Source organism: Pristiophorus japonicus, chromosome 6 (genome assembly GCF_044704955.1).
Source record: "Pristiophorus japonicus isolate sPriJap1 chromosome 6, sPriJap1.hap1, whole genome shotgun sequence".
Taxonomy (NCBI): Eukaryota; Metazoa; Chordata; class Chondrichthyes; family Pristiophoridae; genus Pristiophorus; species Pristiophorus japonicus.
The window spans coordinates 124,064,182-124,086,345 of NC_091982.1; the positions used below are offsets into that span (position 1 = coordinate 124,064,182).

Sequence of the window (22,164 nt, forward strand, 5' to 3'; positions counted from 1 at the left end):
TGTCCTTACCTGCAGTGGTTCCCTGTGGAGAATCTCAGTGAAGTGGATGCTGCTATTGACACAACACCTCGATCCAGTGACGATGCTGCTGCAGTGTTGGACCTGCACTGGGAGGATAAAGGGAAGCAGTCACGCTATTTACCTCTCCGATACCGCACCCTGTTAAACATTAGATAGAGTCCCATAGTCACACTATTTACCTCTCTGATACCACACCCTGTTAAACATTAGCTAGAGTCCCACAGTCACACTATTTACCTCTGCGATACCACACTTTGTTAAAGAGTAGACAGAGTCCCAAAGGTCAGACAATCAGACTCGAGGGAAAGTGAGACTGTTGCTGGCACTTTGCATTTTCCATAAACAGAAGAGAAAGAATGAAGGTGCCAGAAACAGACTCAGCCCATGCAGTGTAAGGACGGGAGATGTTGGAGATCAACGAACTTGCTTTGTTGAGTGAGCCTCAGTTATTCACACCTCTTACCCAATTCTCCCAGAATAACCCGATTGGTGAAAAACTCCACACAAGCCTGTTGTGTGGTTAATTGAAATTCTTGGACTGTTCCTATTCCTTTATTCACTTTTTTCTTTTACCGTATTTTGTCTGATTGTGCCTTGCTGGTTGTGTTTTATTTTTATTTTCCCCTTTACGGGATGTGGCCGTCGTTGGTAAAGCCGGCATTTATTGCCCATCCCTCATTGGCCTCGAGAAGGTGCTGGTGGGCCGCCTTCTGGAACCGCTGCAGTCCGTGTGGTGCGTCGTAGCGATTTGATGCAACGATGAGGGCAGTTAAGACCATATATAGGCCAAACCGAGTAAGGACATAAGAACTTAAGAAATAGAAGCAAGAGTCGGCCATTCAGCCGCTCGAGCCTGCTCTGCCATTCAATGAGATCATGGCTGATCTGATCTTGGCCTCAACTCGACTTCCCTGCCCAATCCCCAAAACCCTTGTGTTATGTATGTAACACTATGTAACCAGCATTCTACCGCCACCAGAGGGCGTAACTTTTGGAGTCCCAGGAGATCCCAGCATCATTTCAGAGCACTGTATATAAGCAGGCCTCCCATGCTGTAACTGGCTCTGGAGTTAGAATAAAGAGACTAAGGTCACACTTACTCACGTCTGCAGTACTCAGTCACATTACTTTATTAGAGACATAGCAACTGGCAACGAGATAACGAATCATCACGCAAAAATGCAGAGAACTGTTGGTATCCTGGAGAAATTCTCAGAAGGGGATAATTGGGAAGCCTTCGTGGAGTGACTTGACCAATACTTCATGGCCAACGAGCTGGAAGAGAATGTAAACACTGCCAAATGAAGGATGATCCTCCTCACAGTCTGCAGGGCAACAACCTATGACCTCATGAAGAATCTTCTTGCTCCGGTTAAACCAACAACTAAATCGTATGAAGAACTGTGTACGCTGGTCTTGGAGCATCCGAAGGAGAGTGTTCTGATGGCAATGTATCGATTTTACACATGTCAATGGTCTGAAGGCCAGAAAGTGGTGAGCTATGTCGCTGAAATAAGGCGCCTTGCAGGATTTTGCGAATTTGGTGGATTCCTGGAGCTAATGCTGAGACTTTTTTGTGCTTGGCATTGGCCATGAGGTTATTGTTATGTATGAAGAAAGAGTCTGACTGGATACTGTGAGCTCAAAGTAAAGTGCGACCTTAGTCTTCTATTGCAGGTCTCCAGAGTGCCTCTCAAGCCTGTGAGCCCTCCTCAAGTACCTGTGCTCCCAAGGGATTGTGGGATCCCTTGGGACTCCAGGGGATGGGCCCTCTGGTGGCAGTACAAGGTATATACAAGTTTACATATATAACAGTTATCCTTCGCAAACTATTGATTGTTGAAACACAGAATTTGAGCAAAGCCGTAACGATAGCCCAGGCATTTATGTCCACCAGCGATAACACCAAACAAATTTTGCAGCATAAAGATGCATTGGCAAGTACTGTACACAAAGTAACGTCGCTTTCAGGCAGGAATGCATATGGCAGAAAGTACACACCGGCAGCTGCACGATCTCAGATGACTCAAGAGTCCGCCATCAAGCGTGAATGCGAGGCAATTGACACCTTGTTGGCGCTGCGGAGGTGTTCATCAAGCCCATCAATGCCGCTTCAAACACTATGCGTGCAAAGGCTGTGGAACAATGGGACACCTCCAGCAAATGTGTGGACGAGCTGCAAACCCTGCAAACCACCACGTTGCAGAGGAAGATCCATGACAGATCAAACTAAACTAGAGACTCAAACCGAGGAGGCAGAAGTGTACAGGGTACAGACCTTCACCACAAAATGTCCACCGATCATGTTAAAAGTTCAACTGAATGGAATTCCAGTCTCCATGGAATTGGACGCGAGTGTGAGTCAGTCTATCATGAACAAAAAGGCCTTCGACAGGCTGTAGTGCAACAAGGCACACAGGCCCAAGCTGAGCCCTATTCATACCAAGCTGAGAACTTACACTAAAGAGCTGATCCCTGAAATTGGCAGTGCAGCAGTAAAAGTCTCCTATGATGAAGCAGTGCACGAACTACCACTATGGATTGTGCCAGGAGATGGCCCCACACTTTTCGGCAGAAGCTGGCTGGGAAAAATCTGCTGGAACTGGGATGACATACAAACGCTTTCATCCATCGACGACGCCTCATGTGCCCAGGTTTTGAGCAAGTTTCCATCATTGTTTGAGCCAGGCATCGGAAATTTCTCTGGGGTGAAGGTGCAGATCCACTTGATTCCCAGTACACGACCCATCCACCACAAGGCACGGGCGGTGCCATACATAATGCGAGAGAAAGTGGAGATCGAGCTGGACAGGCTGCAACGAGAGGGCATCATCGCGCCGATTGAGTTCAACGAGTGGCCAGTCCGATTGTTTCGGTTCTCAAGGGCGATGACACGTTCAGAATTTGTGAGGACTATAACGTAACGATTAACCATTTTTCGCTGCAGGACCAGTACCTGCTACCCAAGGCAGACGACCTATTTGCGACGCTGGCAGGAGGGAAGACGTTCACCAAATTGGACCTGACCTCGGCCTACATGATGCAGGAGCTGGTGGAATCCTGGAAAGGACTCACCTGCATCAACACGCACAAAGGTCTGTTCATCTACAATAGATGCTCGTTTGGGCTTCGATCGGCTGCGGTTATTTTCAAAGGAACATGGAGAGTCTGCTAAAGTCTGTTCCGCGCAGCATGGTTTTCCAGGACGATATATTGATCACAGATCGAGACACCATCGAATACTTGCAGATCCTGGAAGAGGTTCTAAGTCGGCTAGATTGTGTGGGACTCAGATTGAAACTGTGTTTTCCTGGCGCCAGAGGTCAAGTTCTTGGGGAGAAGAATCATGGCAGATGGCATCAGACCCACCGACACCAAGACGGAGGCCATCAAGAATGCGCTGAGACCACAGAACGTGATGGAGCTGCAGTCATTCCTGGAACTCCTCAATTATTTTGGTAATTTCCTACCCGGGTTAAGCACCTTACTAGAAGCTCGACACATGTTGCTACGCGAGGGAGATGACTGGGTATGGGGGAAATCACAAGAGACTGCTTTTGAGAAAGCGAGTAATCTGTTATGTTCCAACAAACTGCTTGTTCTGTATGACCCATGTCAATGTTTACTGATAGCTTGCGATGCGTCTTCATACGGAGTCGGGGGTGTGTTACAACAAGCAAACGAATCGGGAACATTGCAACCAGTCGCTTATGCGTCCAGGAGTTTGTCCAAGGCCGAAAGGGCTACAACATGATTGAAGAAGATGCTCTGGCATGCATTTACGGGGTCAAAAGAAATGTACCAGTATCTGTTTGGGTTTAAGTTCGAGTTAGAAACTGACCATAAGCCGCTCATAACACTGTTCTCAGAGAGAAAGGTATTAATACCAATGCCTCTGCTCGCATCCAAAGATGGGCGCTCACGCTGTCTGCATATAACTATGTAATTCACCACAGGCCAGGCACAGAGAACTGTGCTGTTGCTCTCAGTCGGCTACCATTGCCCACCATCAGGGTGGAAATGGCACAGCCTGCAGACTTGCTCTTGGTGATGGATGCATTTGAAAATGAAAAGTCACCCGTTACAGCCCACCAGATCAGGACCTGGACCAGCCAGGATCCTTTACTGTCCCTTGTAAAAAGCTATGTCCTCCATGGGAGCTAGTCCAGCGTCCCAGCAGAGACGCATGAAGAGATCAAGCCGTTCCAGCGGTGCAAAGATGAAATATCCATACATGTGGACCATCTTTTATGGGATAATCGTGTGGTTTTGCCCAAGAAAGGCAGGGAAACTTTCATACGTGACCTACACAGTACCCACCCAGACATAGTAATGATGAAAGCTATAGCCAGATCCCATGTGTGGTGCCCTGGCATTGACTCAGATTTGGAGTCTTGCATGCGCCAATAGAAACATAGAAACATAGAAAATAGGTGCACGAGCATGCCATTCAGCCCTTCGAGCCTGCACCACCATTTAAGATCATGGCTGATCATTCACCTCAGTACCCCTTTCCTGCTTTCTCTCCATACCCCTTGATCCTTTTAGCCGTAAGGGCCATATCCACCTCCCTCTTGAATATATCAAATGAACTGGCATCAACAACTCTCTGCGGAAGAGAATTCCACAGGGTAACAACTCTCTGAGTGACGAAGTTTCTCCTCATCTCGGTGCTAAATGGCTGACCCCTTGTCCTTAGACTGTCGGCGGCAGTCGGGAGCAGCGGCGAGGAGGTGCGTGGAGAGGCCTATAAAAGGCACAGCAGGGAGTCCGGGGCCCAGCGTCGGCGGCAGTCGGGAGCAGCGGCGAGGAGGTGCGTGGAGAGGTCTATAAAAGGCACAGCAGGGAGTCCGGGGCCCAGCGTCGGCGGCAGTCGGGAGCAGCGTCGAGGAGGTGCGTGGTGAGGCCTATAAAAGGTGTGACTTGTGCAGCTACAGGGAGAAGGCAAAAAAGAAGTAGAAAGAAATCAAAAGGTGACGTCACAGCCAAGAGGGTAAGTGATTGGCTGGTGATTGGTAAGTAGTTTTTCTTTTTTCTCTTCTATATCAGTGAGTAACATTTAACATTGTTGTTGCCAATTTAAGTGTATCTAAGGGTTAAGTCATGGCAGGAGAGCTCGGTCGGGTGTTATGCTCCTCCTGTACCATGTGGGAACTCAGGGACGACACCAGTGTTCCTGACGACTATATCTGCAGGAAGTGTATCCACCTCAAGCTCCTGACGGTCCGCGTTGCGGAGTTGGAGCTGAGGGTGGATTCACTCTGGAGCATCCACGATGCTGAGAATGACGTGAGTATCACGTGCAGCGAGTTGGTCATACCGCAGGGAAAGGGTCCACAGCCAGATAGGGAATGGAAGACCAACAGGAAGAGCAGTGCAAGGAAGGTAGTGCAGGAGTCCCATGTGGTCATCCCCCTGCAAAACTGCTTTGGGTACTGTTGAGGGGGATGACTCATCAGGGGAGGGCAGCAGCAGCCAAGTTCATGGCACCATGGCTGGCTCTGCTGCACAGGAGGGCAGGAAAAAGAGTGGGAGAGCAATAGTGATTGGGGATTCAATGGTGAGGGGAATAGATAGGCGTTTCTGCGGCCACAACCGAGACTCCAGGATGGTATGTTGCCTCCCTGGTGCAAGGGTCAAGGATGTCACGGAGCGGGTGCAGGACATTCTAAAAAGGGAGGGAGAACAGCCAGTTGTCGTGGTGCACATTGGTACCAACGACATAGGTAAAAAAAGGGATGAGGTCCTACGAAACGAATTTAAGGAGCGAGGAGCTAAATTAAAAAGTAGGACCTCAAAAGTAGTAATCTCGGGATTGCTACCAGTGCCACGTGATAGTCAGAGTAGGAATCGCAGGATAGCACAGATGAATACGTGGCTTGAGCAGTGGTGCAGCAGGGAGGGATTCAAATTCCTGGGGCATTGGAACCGGTTCTGAGGGAGGTGGGACCAGTACGAACTGGACGGTCTGCACCTGGGCAGGACCGGAACCAATGTCCTAGGGGGAGTGTTTGCTAGTGCTGTTGGGGAGGATTTAAACTAATATGGCAGGGGGATGGGAACCAATGCAGGGAGACAGAGGGAAACAAAAAGGAGTCAAAAGCAAAAGACAGAAAGGAGATGAGGAAAAGTGGAGGGCAGAGAAACCCAAGGCAAAGAACAAAAAGGGCCACTGTACAGCAAAATTCGAAAAGGACAAAGGGCGTTAAAAAAACAAGCCTGAAGGCTTTGTGTCTTAATGCAAGGAGTATCCGCAATAAGGTGGATGAATTAACTGTGCAAATAGATGTTAACAAATATGATGTGATTGGGATTACGGAGACGTGGCTCCAGGATGATCAGGGCTGGGAACTCAACATCCAGGGGTATTCAACATTCAGGAAAGATAGAATAAAAGGAAAAGGAGGTGGGGTAGCATTGCTGGTTAAGGAGCAAATTAAGGCAATAGTTCGGAAGGACATTAGCTTGGATGATGTGGAATCTATATGGGTAGAGCTGCAGAATACCAAAGGGCAAAAATCGTTAGTGGGAGTTGTGTACAGACCTCCAAACAGTCGTAGTGATGTTGGGGAGGGCATCAAACATGAAATTAGGGGTGCGTGCAATAAAGGTGCAGCAGTTATAATGGGAGACTTTAATATGCACATAGATTGGGTTAACCAAACTGGAAGCAATACGGTGGAGGAGGATTTCCTGGAGTGCATAAGGGATGGTTTTTTAGACCAATATGTCGAGGAACCAACTAGGGGGGAGGCCATCTTAGACTGGGTGTTGTGTAATGAGAGAGGATTAATTAGCAATCTCATTGTGCGAGGCCCCTTGGGGAAGAGTGACCATAATATGGTGGAATTCTGCATTAGGATGGAGAATGAAACAGTTAATTCAGAGACCATGGTCCAGAACTTAAAGAAGGGTAACTTTGAAGGTATGAGGCGTGAATTGGCTAGGATAGATTGGCGAATGATACTGAAGGGGTTGACTGTGGGTGGGCAATGGCAGACATTTAGAGACTGCATGGATGAACTACAACAATTGTACATTCCTGTCTGGCGTAAAAATAAAAAAGGGAAGGTGGCTCAACCGTGGCTATCAAGGGAAATCAGGGATAGCATTAAAGCCAAGGAAGTGGCATACAAATTGGCCAGAAATAGCAGCGAACCCGGGGACTGGGAGAAATTTAGAACTCAGCTGAGGAGGACAAAGGGTTTGATTAGGGCAGGGAAAATGGAGTACGAGAAGAAGCTTGCAGGGAACATTAAGACGGATTGCAAAAGTTTCCATAGATATGTAAAGAGAAAAAGGTTAGTAAAGACAAACGTAGGTCCCCTGCAGTCAGAATCAGGGGAAGTCATAACGGGGAACAAAGAAATGGCGGACCAATTGAACAAGTACTTTGGTTCGGTATTCACTGAGGAGGACACAAACAACCTTCCGGATATAAAAGGGGTCGGAGGGTCTGGTAAGGAGGAGGAACTGAGGGAAATCCTTATTAGTCAGGAAATTGTGTTGGGGAAATTGATGGGATTGAAGGCCGATAAATCCCCAGGGCCTGATGGACTGCATCCCAGAGTACTTAAGGAGGTGGCCTTGGAAATAGTGGATGCATTGACAGTCATTTTCCAACATTCCATTGACTCTGGATCAGTTCCTATGGAGTGGAGGGTAGCCAATGTAACCCCACTTTTTAAAAAAGGAGGGAGAGAGAAAACAGGGAATTATAGACCGGTCAGCCTGACATCGGTAGTGCGTAAAATGATGGAATCAATTATTAAGGATGTCATAGCAGTGCATTTGGAAAGAGGTAATATGATAGGTCCAAGTTAGCATGGATTTGTGAAAGGGAAATCATGCTTGACAAATCTTCTGGAATTTTTTGAGGATGTTTCCAGTAGAGTGGACAAGGGAGAACCAGTTGATGTGGTATATTTGGACTTTCAGAAGGCTTTCGACAAGGTCCCACACAAGAGATTAATGTGCAAAGTTAAAGCACATGGGATTGGGGGTAGTGTGCTGACATGGATTGAGAACTGGTTGTCAGACAAGAAGCAAAGAGTAGGAGTAAATGGGGACTTTTCAGAATGGCAGGCAGTGACTAGTGGGTTACCGCAAGATTCTGTGCTGGGGCCCCAGCTGTTTACACTGTACATTAATGATTTAGACGAGAGGATTAAATGTAGTATCTCCAAATTTGCGGATGACATTAAGTTGGGTGGCAGTGTGAGCTGCGAGGAGGATGCTATGAGGCTGCAGAGCGACTTGGATAGGTTAGGTGAGTGGGCAAATGCATGGCAGATGAAGTATAATGTGGATAAATGTTATCCACTTTGGTGGTAAAAACAGAGAGACAGCCTATTATCTGAATGGTGACAGATTAGGAAAAGGGGAGGTGCAAAGAGACCTGGGTGTCATGGTACATCAGTCATTGAAGGTTGGCATGCAGGTACAGCAGGCGGTTAAGAAAGCAAATGGCATGTTGGCCTTCATAGCGAGGGGATTTGAGTACAGGGGCAGGGAGGTGTTGCTACAATTGTACAGGGCCTTGGTGAGGCCACACCTGGAGTATTGTGTACAGTTTTGGTCTCCTAACCTGAGGAAGGACATTCTTGCTATTGAGGGAGTGCAGCGAAGGTTCACCAGACTGATTCCCGGGATGGCGGGACTGACCTATCAAGAAAGACTGGATCAACTGGGCTTGTATTCACTGGAGTTCAGAAGAATGAGAGGGGACCTCATAGAAACGTTTAAAATTCTGACGGGGTTAGACAGGTTAGATGCAGGAAGAATGTTCCCAATGTTGGGGAAGTCCAGAACCAGGGGACACAGTTTAAGGATAAGGGGGAAGCCATTTAGGACCGAGATGAGAAGGAATTTCTTCACCCAGAGAGTGGTGAACCTGTGGAATTCTCTACCACAGAAAGTTGTTGAGGCCAATTCACTAAATATATTCAAAAAGGAGTTAAATGAAGTCCTTACTACTGGGGGAATCAAGGGGTATGGTGAGAAAGCAGGAATTGCGTACTGAAGTTGCATGTTCAGCCATGAACTCATTGAATGGCGGTGCAGGCTAGAAGGGCCGAATGGCCTACTCCTGCACCTAGTTTCTATGTTTCTATGTTTCTATGACTCCTGGTTCTGGACTCCCCCAACATCGGGAACATTCTTCCTGCATCTAACCTGTCCAGTCCCGTCAGAATTTTATATGTTTCTATGAGATCCCCTATCACTCTTCTAAACTCCAGTGAATACAGGCCTATTCGATCCAGTCTCTCCTCATATGTCAGTCCTGCCATCCCAGGAATCATTCTGGTGAACCTTCGCTGCACTCCCTCAATAGCAAGAATGTCCTTCCTCAGATTAGGAGACCAAAACTGAACACAATATTCCAGGTGAGGCCTCACCAAGGTCCTGTACAGCTGCAGTTAGACCTCCCTGCTCCGATACTCAAATACCTTAACTATGACGGCCAACATATCATTTGACTTCTTCACCGCCTGCTATACCTGCATGCCAACTTTCAATGACTGATGTACCATGACACGCAGGTTTCATTGCACCTCCCCTTTTCCTAATCTGCCGCCATTCAGATAATATTCTGCCTTTGTGTTTTTGCCCCCAAAGTGGATAACCTCACATTTATCCACATTATACTGTATCTGCCATGCATTTGCCTACTCACCTAACCTGTCCAAGTCACTCTGCAGTCTCTTAGCATCCTCCTCACAGCTCACACCACCACCCAGCTTAGTGTCATCTGCAAACTTGGAGATATTACTCTCAATTCCTTCAATTAAATCATTGATATATATTGTAAATAGCTGGGGGCCCCAGCACTGAGCCCTGCAGCATCCCCACTAGTCACTGCCTGCCATTCTGAAAAGGACCTGTTTATCCCACTCTTTGCTTCCTGTCTGCTAACCAGTTCTCTATCCACGTCAATACATTACCCCGAATACCATGTGCTTTAATTTTGCTCACCAATCTCCTGTGTGAGGCCTTGTCAAAAGCCTTTTGAAAGTCCAAATACACCACATCCATTAGTTCTCCCTTGTCCACTCTCTTAGTTACATCCTCAAAAAATTCTAGAAGATTTGTCAAGCATGATTTCCCTTTCATAAACCTATGCTGACTTGGACCGATCCTGTCACTGCTTTCCAAATGCGTTGCTAGTTCATCTCTCATAATCAATTCCAACATTTTCCCCATTACCAATGTCAGGCTAATCGGTCTACAATTTCCCATTTTCTCTCTCCCTCCTTTTTTAAAAAGTGGTGTTACATTAGCTATGCTCCAGTCCATAGGAACTGATCCAGAGTTCATAGACGGTTGGAAAATGATCACCAATGCATCCACTATTTCTAGGGCCACTTCCTTAAGTACTCTCGGATGCAGACGATCAGGCCCTGGGGATTTATCGGCCTTTAATTTCATCAATGTCCCTAACACAATTTCCTGACTAATAAGGATTTCCTTCAGTTCCTCCTTCTCGCTAGACCCTCGGTCCCCTCGTATTTCCGGAAGGTTATTTGTGTCTTCCTTCGTGAAGACAGAACCAAAGTATTTGTTCAATTGGTCTGCCATTTCTTTGTTCCCCATTATAAATTCACCTGATTCTGACTGCAAGGGATCTACATTTGTCTTCAATTATCTTTTTCTCTGCACATGTCTGTAGAAGCTTTTGCAGTCAGTTTTTATGTTCCCAGCAAGCTTCTTCTCATATTCTATTTTCCCCCTCCTAATTAAACCCTTTGTCCTCCTCTGCTGAATTATAAATTTCTCCCAGTCCTCCAGTTTGCTGCTTTTCCTGGCCAATTTATATGCCTCTTCCTTAGATTTAACACTATCCCTAATTTCCTTTGTTAGTCACGGTTGAGCCACCTTCCCCGTTTTATTTTTACTCCAGACAGGGATGTACAATTGTTGAAGCTCATCCATGTGCTCCTTAAATGTTTGCCATTGCTTATCCACCATCAACCCTTTAAGTATCCTTTGCCAGTCTATTCTAACCAATTCACGCCTCATACCTTCGAAGTTACCTTTCCTTAAGTTCAGGACCATAGTTTCCGAATTAACTGTCTCACTCTCCATCTTAATAAAGAATTCTACCATATTATGGTCACTCTTCCCCAAGGGGCCTCGCACAACAAGATTGCTAATTAGTCCGTTCTCGTTACACATCACCAAGTCTAGGATGGCCAGCCCTCTAGTTGGTTCCCCGACGTATTGGTCTAGAAAACCATGCCTAAGCGACGTTAGGTGAGCCAGATGTTTTTTTTTGACAATCCAGTAGTTACATGATCACCATTACTGATACCAGCTTCTTACTCCAATTTATTTAATTCTCTGAATTTAAATTCCCCATCTACCATGGTGGGATTGTGAACTCATGTCTCCAGATCATTAGTCCAGGCCTCTGGCTTAATGGACCTATGCTACCCTTCCCATGTTACCATTGGCTGTTCTGTTGTGAACCTTTGACAACCTCAAACTGGTTAAACATTAGTCGATGATTGCTTTAATGTCCTTGAGTGTCCCACAGTTGTATAAGTTTCCTGGTCTTTATTGTTCATTAACTACTCTTAATCTGTCATACTCTTTTCACGAAATCAAGACGTGTTCACTTTAAGTGAAGAATATATTTTATGAATACATTAAGAGCAAGAAGATAACTAAAGAAAGAGTTGGGCCTATTGGAGACCATAAAGGTAATCTGTGTGTGGAGGTAGAAGATGTGGGTATGGTTCTTAATGAATACTTTGCTTCTGTTTTCACAAAAGAGAGGGGCAATGCAGACGTTGCAATCAGGGAGCAGGAGTGTGAAATATGAGATGAAATAAACAGAGAGAGAGGAAGTGTTCAGGGGTTTAGCATCTTTGAAAGTGGATAAATCTCCAGGCCCAGATAAAATGTATCCAAGGCTGTTATGGGAAGCAAAAGAGGAAATAGCAGAGGCTCTGACCATCATTTTCCAGCCCTCTCTGGCTGCAGGTGTGGTGCCAGAGGACTGGAGGACTGCTAACATGGTACCTTTGTTTAAAAAGGGAGCAAGGGATACAACGAGTAATTACAGGCCAGTCAGCCTAACCTCGGTGGTGAGAAAATTATTGGAAAAAATTCTGAGGATCAGGATAAATCTTCATTTAGAAAGACACAGATTAATCAAGGACAGTCAGCATGAATTTGTTAAGGGAAGGTCGTGTCTAAGTTGATTGAATTTTTTGAGGAGGTAACGAGGAGGGTCGATGAGGGTATTGCACTTGGTGCAGTCTATATGGATTTTAGCAAGTCCTTTGATAAGGTGCCACATGGCAGACTGGTCACAAAAGCAAAAGCCGGCAAAGTTGGATCAAAGATTGGCTCAGAGGAAGGAAGCAAACGGTAATGGTCGATAGGTGTTTTTGTGACTGGAAGGCTGTTTCCAGTGGGGTTCCGCAGGGCTCAGTACTAGGTACTTTGCTTTTTGTGCTACAGGTTGGACCTCTCTGGTCCGGGACTCTCTGGTCCGGTAACATCCGTGGTTCAACATCAATTGGGCGTGAGGGAGAAGAGGCTTTATTTTTTTAAAAAGTACCAAACCAGTGCGTTAATTAAAAATGTGACTGGGAGATTTCTACACGGAGAGAGAGAGAGAGAGCGCAAGGCCCGAGTTTCTCAGACTGTGAGTTTGAAATGCAATCTCAGTGAGTTTTGCAGTCTGGAGTTATCTGTGCCATCTCAGTGAGTGTTGCAATATGTTATCTGTGCAATCTGAGTGTGCAAAGCGCTGGTCGGGGGCAGTGCTGTGGGTCCGTAACTTTCAACCGTGTTTCAGAAAGCGGGGTCAGTTGTTGCTGCGGTGTGCATGCGGCGATTGGCTGGGAGCGGCAGTCAGTCAGTGAGCACGTGCAGCGATTGGCTGGGAGTGGCTGTCAGTCAGTGAGCGTGTGTGGCGATTGGCTGGGAGCGGCTGTCAGTCAGTGAATGTAAGTGGCGATTGGCTGGGAGCGTCTGTCTTTCAGTGAGTGTGTGTGGTGATTGGCTGGGAGCGTCTGTCTTTCAGTGAATGTAAGTGGCGATTGGCTGGGAGCGGCTGTCAGTCAGTGAATGTAAGTGGCGATTGGCTGGGAGCGTCTGTCTTTCAGTGAGCGTGTGCGGCGATTGGCTGGGAGCGGCTGTCAGTCAGTGAATGTGTGCGGCCCACAGGCTGCCAACACACACACACGCACAAACACGCACCCCACAGGCACACCCGCCCCACCCCCCACACACACACCACACCACCCCCCACATACACACACCCCCCACCACCCCCCCCTCCCTCACATACACACATCCCCCACCACACACACAGACACATCCTCCACACACACACACACATACACACTCCACACACACCACGAGCCTGGGCGCTGTCGACAGGTACTATTAAGCCTAGGCCAGGTGTAACCTCCAGTGGTTCGGAAAATTCTCTGTTTCGGCACCAGTCAGGCGTCACCATTCAATATGATCATGGCTGATCATGCAACTTCAGTACCCCATTCCTGCTTTCTCTCCATAACCCCTGATCCCTTTAGCCGTAAGGGCCACATCTAACTCCCTTTTGAATATATCTAACGAACTGACCTCAACAACTTTCTGTGGTAGAGAATTCCACAGGTTCATAATTCTCTGAGTGAAGAAGTGTCTCCTCATTTCGGTCCTAAATGGCTTACACCTTATCCTTAGACTGTGACCCCTGGTTCTGGACTTCCCCGCCTTTGGGAACATCCTTCCTGAATCTAACCTGTCCAATCCCGTCAGAATTTTATATGTTTCTATGAGAGCCCCTCTCATTCTTCTAAATTCCAGTGAATATAAGCTTAGTCGATCCAGTATTTCTTCATATGCAAGTCCTGCTGTCCCGGAAATCAGTCTGGTGAACCTTCGCTGCACTCCCGCAATAGCAAGAATGCCCTTCCTCAGATTAGGAGACCAAAACTGAACACAATACTCAACGTGTGGTCTCACCAAGGCCCTGTACAACTGCAATAAGACCTCCCTGCTCCTATATTCAAATCCTCTGGTTATGAAGGCCAATATGCCAGTTGCTTTCTTCACCGCCTGCTGTACCTGCACGGCAACTTTCAATGACTGATGTACCATGACACCCAGGTCTCGTTGCACCTCCCCTTTTCCTAATCTGTCACCATTCAGATAATATTCTGCCTCCCTGTTTTTGCCACCAAAGTGCATAACATCACATTTATCCACATTATACTGCATCTGCCATGCTTTTGCCCACTCACCTAACTAAGTCATCCTGCAGCCTCTTAGCATCCTGCTCACAGCTCACACTGCCAGCCAACTTAGTGTCATCTGCAAACTTTGAGATATTAAATTCAATTCCTTCGTCCAAATCATTAATGTATATTGTAAATAGCTGGGGGCCCAGCACTGAACCTTGCGGTACCCCACTAGTCACTTCCTGCCAATCTAAAAAGGACCCGTTTATTCCTACTCTTTGCTTCCTGTCTGCCAACCGGTTCTCTATCCACGTCAATACATTACCCCCAATACCATGTGCCTTAATTTTTCACACTAATCTCTTGTGTGGGACCTTGTCAATAGCCTTTTGAAAGTCCAAATACACCACATCCACTGGTTCTCCCTTGTCTACTCTATTAGTTACATCCTCAAAAAATTCTAGAAGATTTGACAAGCATGATTTTACATTCATAAATCCATGCTGACTTGCACCGATCTTGTCACTGCTTTCCAAATGCGCTGCTATTACGTCTTTAATCATTGATTCCAACATTTCCCCATGACCGATGTTGGGCTAACCGGTCTATAATTCGCTGTTTTCTCTCCCCCTCCTTTTTTAAAAAGTGGGGTTACATTAGCCACTCTCCAATCCGTAGGAACTGATCCAGAGTCAATAGAATGTTGGAAAATGACCACCAATGCATCCACTATTTCTAGGGCCACTTCCTTAAGTATTCTGGAATGCAGACTACAGGCCCTGGAGATTTCAATCCCATCAATTTCCTTAACACAATTTCTTGACTAATAAGGATTTCCTTCAGTTCCTCCTTCTCGCTCGACCCTCAGTCCCCTAATATTTCTGGAAGGTTATTTGTGTCTTCCTTTGTGAAGACAGAACCAAAGTATTTGTTCAATTGGTCTGCCATTTCTTTGTTCCCCATTATAAATTCACCTGATTCTGACTGCAAGGGACCTACATTTGTCTTCATTAATCATTTTCTTTTCACATACCTATTGAAGCTTTTGCAGTCAGTTTTTATGTTCCCTGCAAGCTTACTCTCGTACTATATTTTTCCCCTCCTAATTCTAAATTTCTCCCAGTCCTCAGGTTTATTGCTTTTCTTGGCCAATTTATATGCCTCTTCCTTGGATTTAACACTATCCCTCATTTCCCTTGTTAGCCACGGTTGAGCCACCTTCCCCGTTTTATTTTTACGCTAGACAGGGATGTACAATTGTTAAAGTTTATCCATATAATCTTTAAATGTCTGCCATTGCCTATCCACCATCAACCCTTTAAGTATAATTTCCGAATCTAACCTAGCCAATTCACGTCTCATATGATCAAATTTACCTTTCTTTAAGTTCAGGACCTAGTCTCAGAATTAACTGTGTCACTCTCCATCTTGATGAAGAAATCTATCATATTATGGCCACTCTTCCCCAAGGGGTCTCACAAAACAAAATTACCAATTTATCCTCTCTCATTACACAAGACCCAGTCTAGGATGGCCTGCTCTCTAGTAGGTTCCTCGACATATTAGTCTAGAAAACCATCCCTAATATATCCCAGGAAATCCTCCTCCACCATATTGCTAGCAGTTTGGTTAGCCCAATCTATATATAGATTAAAGTCACCCATGATAACTGCTGTACCTTTATTGCACGCATCCCTAATTTCCTGTTTGATGCCATACCCAACCTCACTACCACTGTTTGGAGGTCTGTACACAACTCCCACTAGCGTTTTCTGCCCTTTGGTGTTCCGCAGCTCTACCCATACAGACTCCACATCATCCAAGCTAATGTCCTTCCTTACTATTGCGTTAATCTCCTCTTTAAGCAGCAACGCTACCCCACCTCCTTTTCCTTTCCGTCTATCTTTTCTGAATATTGAATACCCCTGGATGTTGAGTTCCCAGCCGTGGTCACCCGCCGTGCATCAATGGTGTAACTCTTTTAAAGCTTTCTACAGACGTCCGACAGCAGCTGAACATTGTCCCACAGCACGGTCATCAGCTCAAAGTGGTTTCATTGCCTCCTTCCACAGATCATTGATGCCATCTCTAACCCACATCTTCAGTCCAGATTGGCACTTTCACACCCCATTAGTTGCCAGCTGCGCCCATTGGGAATCAGCCCAGGCCAGCAGCAGAAGAACATTTGGGACCCCGATGAAGATCTCCAAGCTTTCCTCACCCACACCATCGGACCAGATTGGCACCTTCACACTCCATTAGGTGCCAACTGGGCACCACGACAGGGCAGCAGGCACAAGGTCTACAACTGGCTCCCTGGGGGAAGTTCCAATCCCTGCTCCAGAGGTACATGAGGGAAGACACACACTCCTGGGTCTTTTGTTCAATAATCTGGACACCAGCATCAGCTTCCATGGAGCAGGCACTGATTCCCCACTCCCTCACACCCAGCACCACGTTCATTTCAACAGTGCAGAGAAAATGAAAATACTTCGAGGGCAAGAAAGGAGAACATGTCGCCAAACTCTCTCTCTCAATCCCTCTCCGTCCTGCAAGCGACACTCTGCCTCTCCGTCCTGCCCACCACACTCTCCCTCTCCGTCCTGCCCACCACACTCTCCCTCTCCGTCCTGCCCACCACACGCTCCCTCTCCGTCCTGCCCACCACACGCTCCCTCTCCGTCCTGCCCACCACACTCTCCCTCTCCGTCCTGCCCACCACACTCTCCCTCTCCGTCCTGCCCACCACACTCTCCCTCTCCGTCCTGCCCACCACACTCTCCCTCTCCGTTCTGCCCACCACACTCTCCCTCTCCGTCGTCCCTACCACACTCTCCCTCTCCGTCCTGCCCACCACACTCCCTCTCCGTCCTGCCCACCACACTCTCCCTCTCCGTCCTGCCCACCACACTCTCCCTCTCCGTCCTCCCGACCACGCTCTCCCTCTCCGTCCTGCCCACCACACGCTCCCTCTCTGTCGTCCCTACCACACTCTCCCTCTCCGTCCTGCCCACCACACTCTCCCTCTCCGTCCTGTCCACCACACTCTCCCTCTCCGTCCTGCCCACCACACTCTCCCTCTCCGTCCTGCCCACCACACTCTCCCTCTCCATCCTGCCCACCACACTCTCCCTCTCCGTCCTGCCCACCACACTCTCCCTCTCCGTCCTGCCCACCGCACTCTCCCTCTCCGTCCTGCCCACCATTAGATGGACAGTAAAATGATGTGCAGGAGCTATTGATGAACATTTTTGCAGGAAGCAGTTGAAATACTTCCTGGGAAGCCTGTAATCAGTAAGTTATATTGGTGCACTCTTCCCTTCTCCATCTCCTCACTTCCACTGGCCTGAAGTACTCGGCGGGGGGGTCTGTTAGAATGGTGTAAATTTCCACCGTTTGTGGGAATTGTGTAAACCCAGGAAATATCAAAGCACTTGAACAGTACAGCTGTGCAAATGAGTCCTGAGGGGCTTTGGCGTGTGTTACGTTTGCAATGTTAAAAAGCTCAAGGTACTGAGCGAGTCAGGGACAGAGCGAGCACCTTTAAAACAGAATTCGGGTGAGAGTGGCAATTGGCTGCAGAGGGAACATAGGAACAGGATGGGCCAATCATGGCTCTCCCAGACAGTGAGAGGAATATCGGAACATGATGGGCCAATCACGACTCTCACAGTGAGAGCAACATAGGAACAGTTGGAGGCCATTCGGCCCCTCGAACTGAATCTGCTCCCCCATTCAATGAGATCACAGAGGGAAGGAGTTAATAAATATATTAACCAAGGATAAAAAGCTAATTGTTGTTTTATTTACACCCTTTAACATTTAATTATTTTGGTCAATTAGGGGACTACTAAACTTCAAATAGAAAAATTAACAAATAAGAGGCAAGGGAAAAAACGGAACAGCTTAAAGTAAGCAGCAAAAATTAAAGAATTATAAACTGCAGTCAAAGTACCGAAACAAATCAAATTAAATCCTTCTCATCAATAATATTTTGTATTTAAGGTGAATCGGTAAGCTCTGGAAATAAAAAAATACCAACATTTGAAGAAAGAAAAAACAGGTAATGTCAGCATAGAGATTGTGTTGGGACTGCAGAATGTGAGATGTGGTGACCACTCAAATTGTCCCAGATGACCACACTTGCGGGAATGTCTATCTCTTGATACACTTGGGCTCAGAGTCATTGAGCTAGAGTGTGAGATAGAGACACTCTGACACATAAGGAAGGGGAAGGAATCTCCAGGTAGTTTAGAAAGAAGAAATGAGAAAGAAAGTGTCATGTATCGTACATTATTATATATAACTGTATCCTACATGCTATACATGACTGTAATAAGATATGAGCTGTAACCACCAGCATACCCTACCACCAGGGGTGCACTTGCAAGAGACAGGCATACAAGGACAGGTCTCAGGCAAGTGCAGCATTCCAGTGCTGTGAAATAAAGGTGCAGGTCCAGAGTGACCTTGACTTCACTACATGTCTCGTGTGAATCTGTACTGAGGGGACAGGACTTTACAGTGGCGACAAGTTACGGGATCACAGAATCCACAGAATGGCGAACAACGGATCAGATGAAAAATACAATGCGGGAGACAATTGGGAGGACTTGAAAGAAAGGCTGCAGCAAAGCTTTGTAAACAAAGACTGGTTAGGCAATGATAAGGCAGACAAGAGAACAGCCCATCTCTTGACCAGCTGTGGCTCGAAAACATACGCTTTAATGAAGGATCTGTTGGCACCCGAGAAACCAGCAAGCAAGTTGTTTGACTTGAGCACACTGGTAAGAGACCACCTGAAGCCAGCGAGCAGCCTACACATGGCCAGACACAGGTTCTACAACTACAGACGCCGTGTGGGCCAGAGCATACCCGACTTCGTGGCGGAACTTCGGAGGTTGGCTAGTTTATGTGAGTTCTCCGAAGAACTGAGGAGCGAAATGCTGAGAGACTTTTTCATTGAAGGAATAGGCCACGCATGTATATTCCGAAAGCTCATAGAGACCAAGAACCTGACCTTAGAGGCAGCAGCACTGGTTGCACAGACATTCTTGGTAGGGGAAGAAGAAACGAGGTTGATTTACAATGCAGGTACGACAACTAACGAAATATCGGAACAAGAAGTTCACAGCACTAAACAAGCTGCTACCCCCACACACAGACAAAACCGGGAGAACAGGCTCTCGACAGCAGGCAGAAGCCATCAATGGCCACAGGAATGGCCGTTCACACCTCATCAACCCACAATGCGAGCAATCAACTACAAACTGAGAGAAGCTCAAGAGAGATCAGCCAGACGCAGCTCATTCTTTGGAAACACTTTGAACAATGGAAGCGGTCTGTGCTGGAGGTGTGCGGGCGGGCACTCATCAAGGGGATGTCGATTTCAGCAGGCTGTTTGCAGAAATTGTGAATATACAGGGCATTTGGCCCGCATGTGCAAAAAAACGGCAGCTCGACTGGTATACGAATCGGATGGGTCGGAAAGCGGACCAGAAGATGGTGGGGACAGTACCCGGACACCGATGTACAGCGGGTCAACACGATCAATGGCCGCTGCTCCTACAACAAGACGCCTCCTATAATGATGAGGGTCCTACTCAACGGGATATCTGTCAACATGGAGCTGGATACAGGAGCGAGTCAATCTCTCATGGGCGCTCAACAATTTGACCAACTGTGGCCGCATAAAAGAGATAGACCAAAACTCACAAGGGTCGACACCACACTAAGGACCTATACCAAAGAAATCGTACCAGTCCTCGGCAGTGCCATGCTCTCTGTCACACAAAAGGGACAGTGAACCGATTTCCCCTGTGGACTGTCACCGGAGACCCCCCAGCACTGCTAGGGAGAAGCTGGCTGGCAAAACTAAACTGGAAATGGGATGATGTCCATGCCATGTCATTAGAGGAACGGACCTCCTGCTCAACAATTATAAAGCGATTTGAACATCTCTTTCAGCCAGTTGTGGGCACTTTCAAAGGGGCCAAAGTCAAAATCTACATCACACAGGATGCTAGACCGGTCCATCACAAGGCCAGAGCTGTACCCTATGTGATGAGGGAAAAGATTGAACACGAACTAGACAGGCTTCTGCGGGAAGGCATTATATCACCTGTGGAATTTAGCGACTGGGCAAGTCCCATCGTCCCAGTCATGAAGCCTGATGGATCCGTACGAATCTGTGGGGACTACAAATCTACCATAAACAGAGTCTCCCTACAGGACCAGTACCCGCTGCCCAGAGCGGAGGACTTATTTGCCACATTGGCTGGAGGCAAACTTTTCTCAAAATTAGACCTCACATCTGCATATATGACGCAAGAATTGACCGAGGAATCCAAGCTACTCACCACCACCAACACACATTGAGACCTTTTCATGTGCAATCGATGCCCATTTGGCATCAGGTCGGCAGCTGCCATATTCCAGCACAACATGGAGAGTCTGCTCAAGTGCATCCCGGGGACGGTTGTATTTCAAGACGACATACTTATTAAGGGCAGGGACACCGACTCCCATCTCCGTAATTTGGAGGAAGTACTAAAGCGGTTGGATCGGGTAGGCCTACGAGTCAAGAAATCCAAGTGCCTGTTTCTCGCACCCGAGGTTGAATTTTTGGGCAGAAGGATTGCCGCTGATGGAATCCGCCCAACAGAGTCCAAAACAGAAGCAATTCGCCTGGCACCCAGGCCCGGAATGTCTCAGAACTGCGCGCCTTTCTCGGGCTACTCAATTACTTTGGGAACTTTATGCAGAACTTAAGCACGCTGCTGGAGCCTCTCCATGTGCTACTCAGGAAGGGGTGCAATTGGTTTTGGGGGGATGCGCAGGAACGCGCCTTCAATAAGGCACGCAACCTTCTGTGTTCCAACAGTGTTTTGACTTTCTTTGACCCAGGTAAAAAGCTAGTTCTCACATGCGATGCGTCAGCGTATGGGGTCGGGTGCGTTTTGCAACAGGTCAATAGTGCGGGCAAATTACAACCCATAGCTTATGCCTCCAGGTCACTTTCGCGGGCGGAGCGCGGGTACGGAATGGTAGAGAAGGAGGCGCTCGCGTGTGTGTACAGTGTCAAAAAGATGCACGAATACCTTTTCGGGGCCAAGTTCGCGTTAGAAACCGACCACAATTCCCTCACGTCCCTCCTATCCGAGAGCAAGGCAATAAACAGCAACGCCTCGGCGCGAATTCAACGGTGGGCACTCATGCTGGCATCCTACGACTATACCATAAGGCACAGACAACTGTGCCGACGCGCTTAGCAGGCTACCCCTGGCGACCATGGAAGGGTCTGACGAACAGGACTGTGAGATAGTCATGGCAATCAATGCCTTTGAGTCCACAGGTTCGCCCATGACGGCTCGCCAAATCAGAGCCTGGACGGCCAGCGACCCCACGTTATCCTTAGTAAAAAGATGTGTCCTAACCGGTGACTGGGCAGAGGTTCGCGATGCCTGCCCCGAGGAATTAAAACCCTTTCACAGACGCATGCATGAGTTATCACTACAAGCAGACTGCCTGATGTGGAACAGCCGAGTAGTCATGCCTCTGCGAGGCAGAGAGGCATTTGTCCAGGAGCTCCACCGCGAGCACCCGGGGATCGTTCTCTTGAAGGCCATTGCCAGATCCCACGTCTGGTGGCCTGGTATTGACGCGGACTTGGAGCTCTGCGTCCGAAGGTGCACCATTCGTGCCCAACTCAGCAATGCCCCCAGGGAGGCTCCATTGAGCCACTGGCCCTGGCCAACCAAACCGTGGTCGCGGGTGCACGTAGACTATGTGGGCCCATTCATGGGCAAAATGTACCTCGTATTTGTAGATGCATTTTCAAAGTGGATCGAATGCACCATTTTAAACTCGAGCACAACCTCCACCACTATGGAGAGCCTCGCAACCATGTTTGCAACGCACGGAATCCCTGACACATTAGTCAGTG

At 47.6% G+C, this 22,164-nt stretch overlaps 1 protein-coding gene across 3 annotated transcripts in view; it reads right to left on the reverse strand.

Annotated features, from left to right (window-relative positions):
* Positions 1 to 22,164, reverse strand: part of LOC139265776 (interferon-inducible GTPase 5-like) — a 44,455-nt gene that overhangs the window by 20,272 nt on the left and 2,019 nt on the right. For 2 of the 3 annotated variants that reach the window (XM_070883175.1, XM_070883176.1), the window contains exon 2: positions 10 to 107. Coding sequence is in view for 1 of the 3 variants with exons in the window: in XM_070883174.1 (XP_070739275.1) it covers positions 10 to 102 (93 nt within the window). In the remaining 2 variants the exon portion in view is untranslated. The remainder of the gene's footprint in view (positions 1 to 9; positions 108 to 22,164) is intronic. The other variant, XM_070883174.1, reaches the window with a different exon arrangement.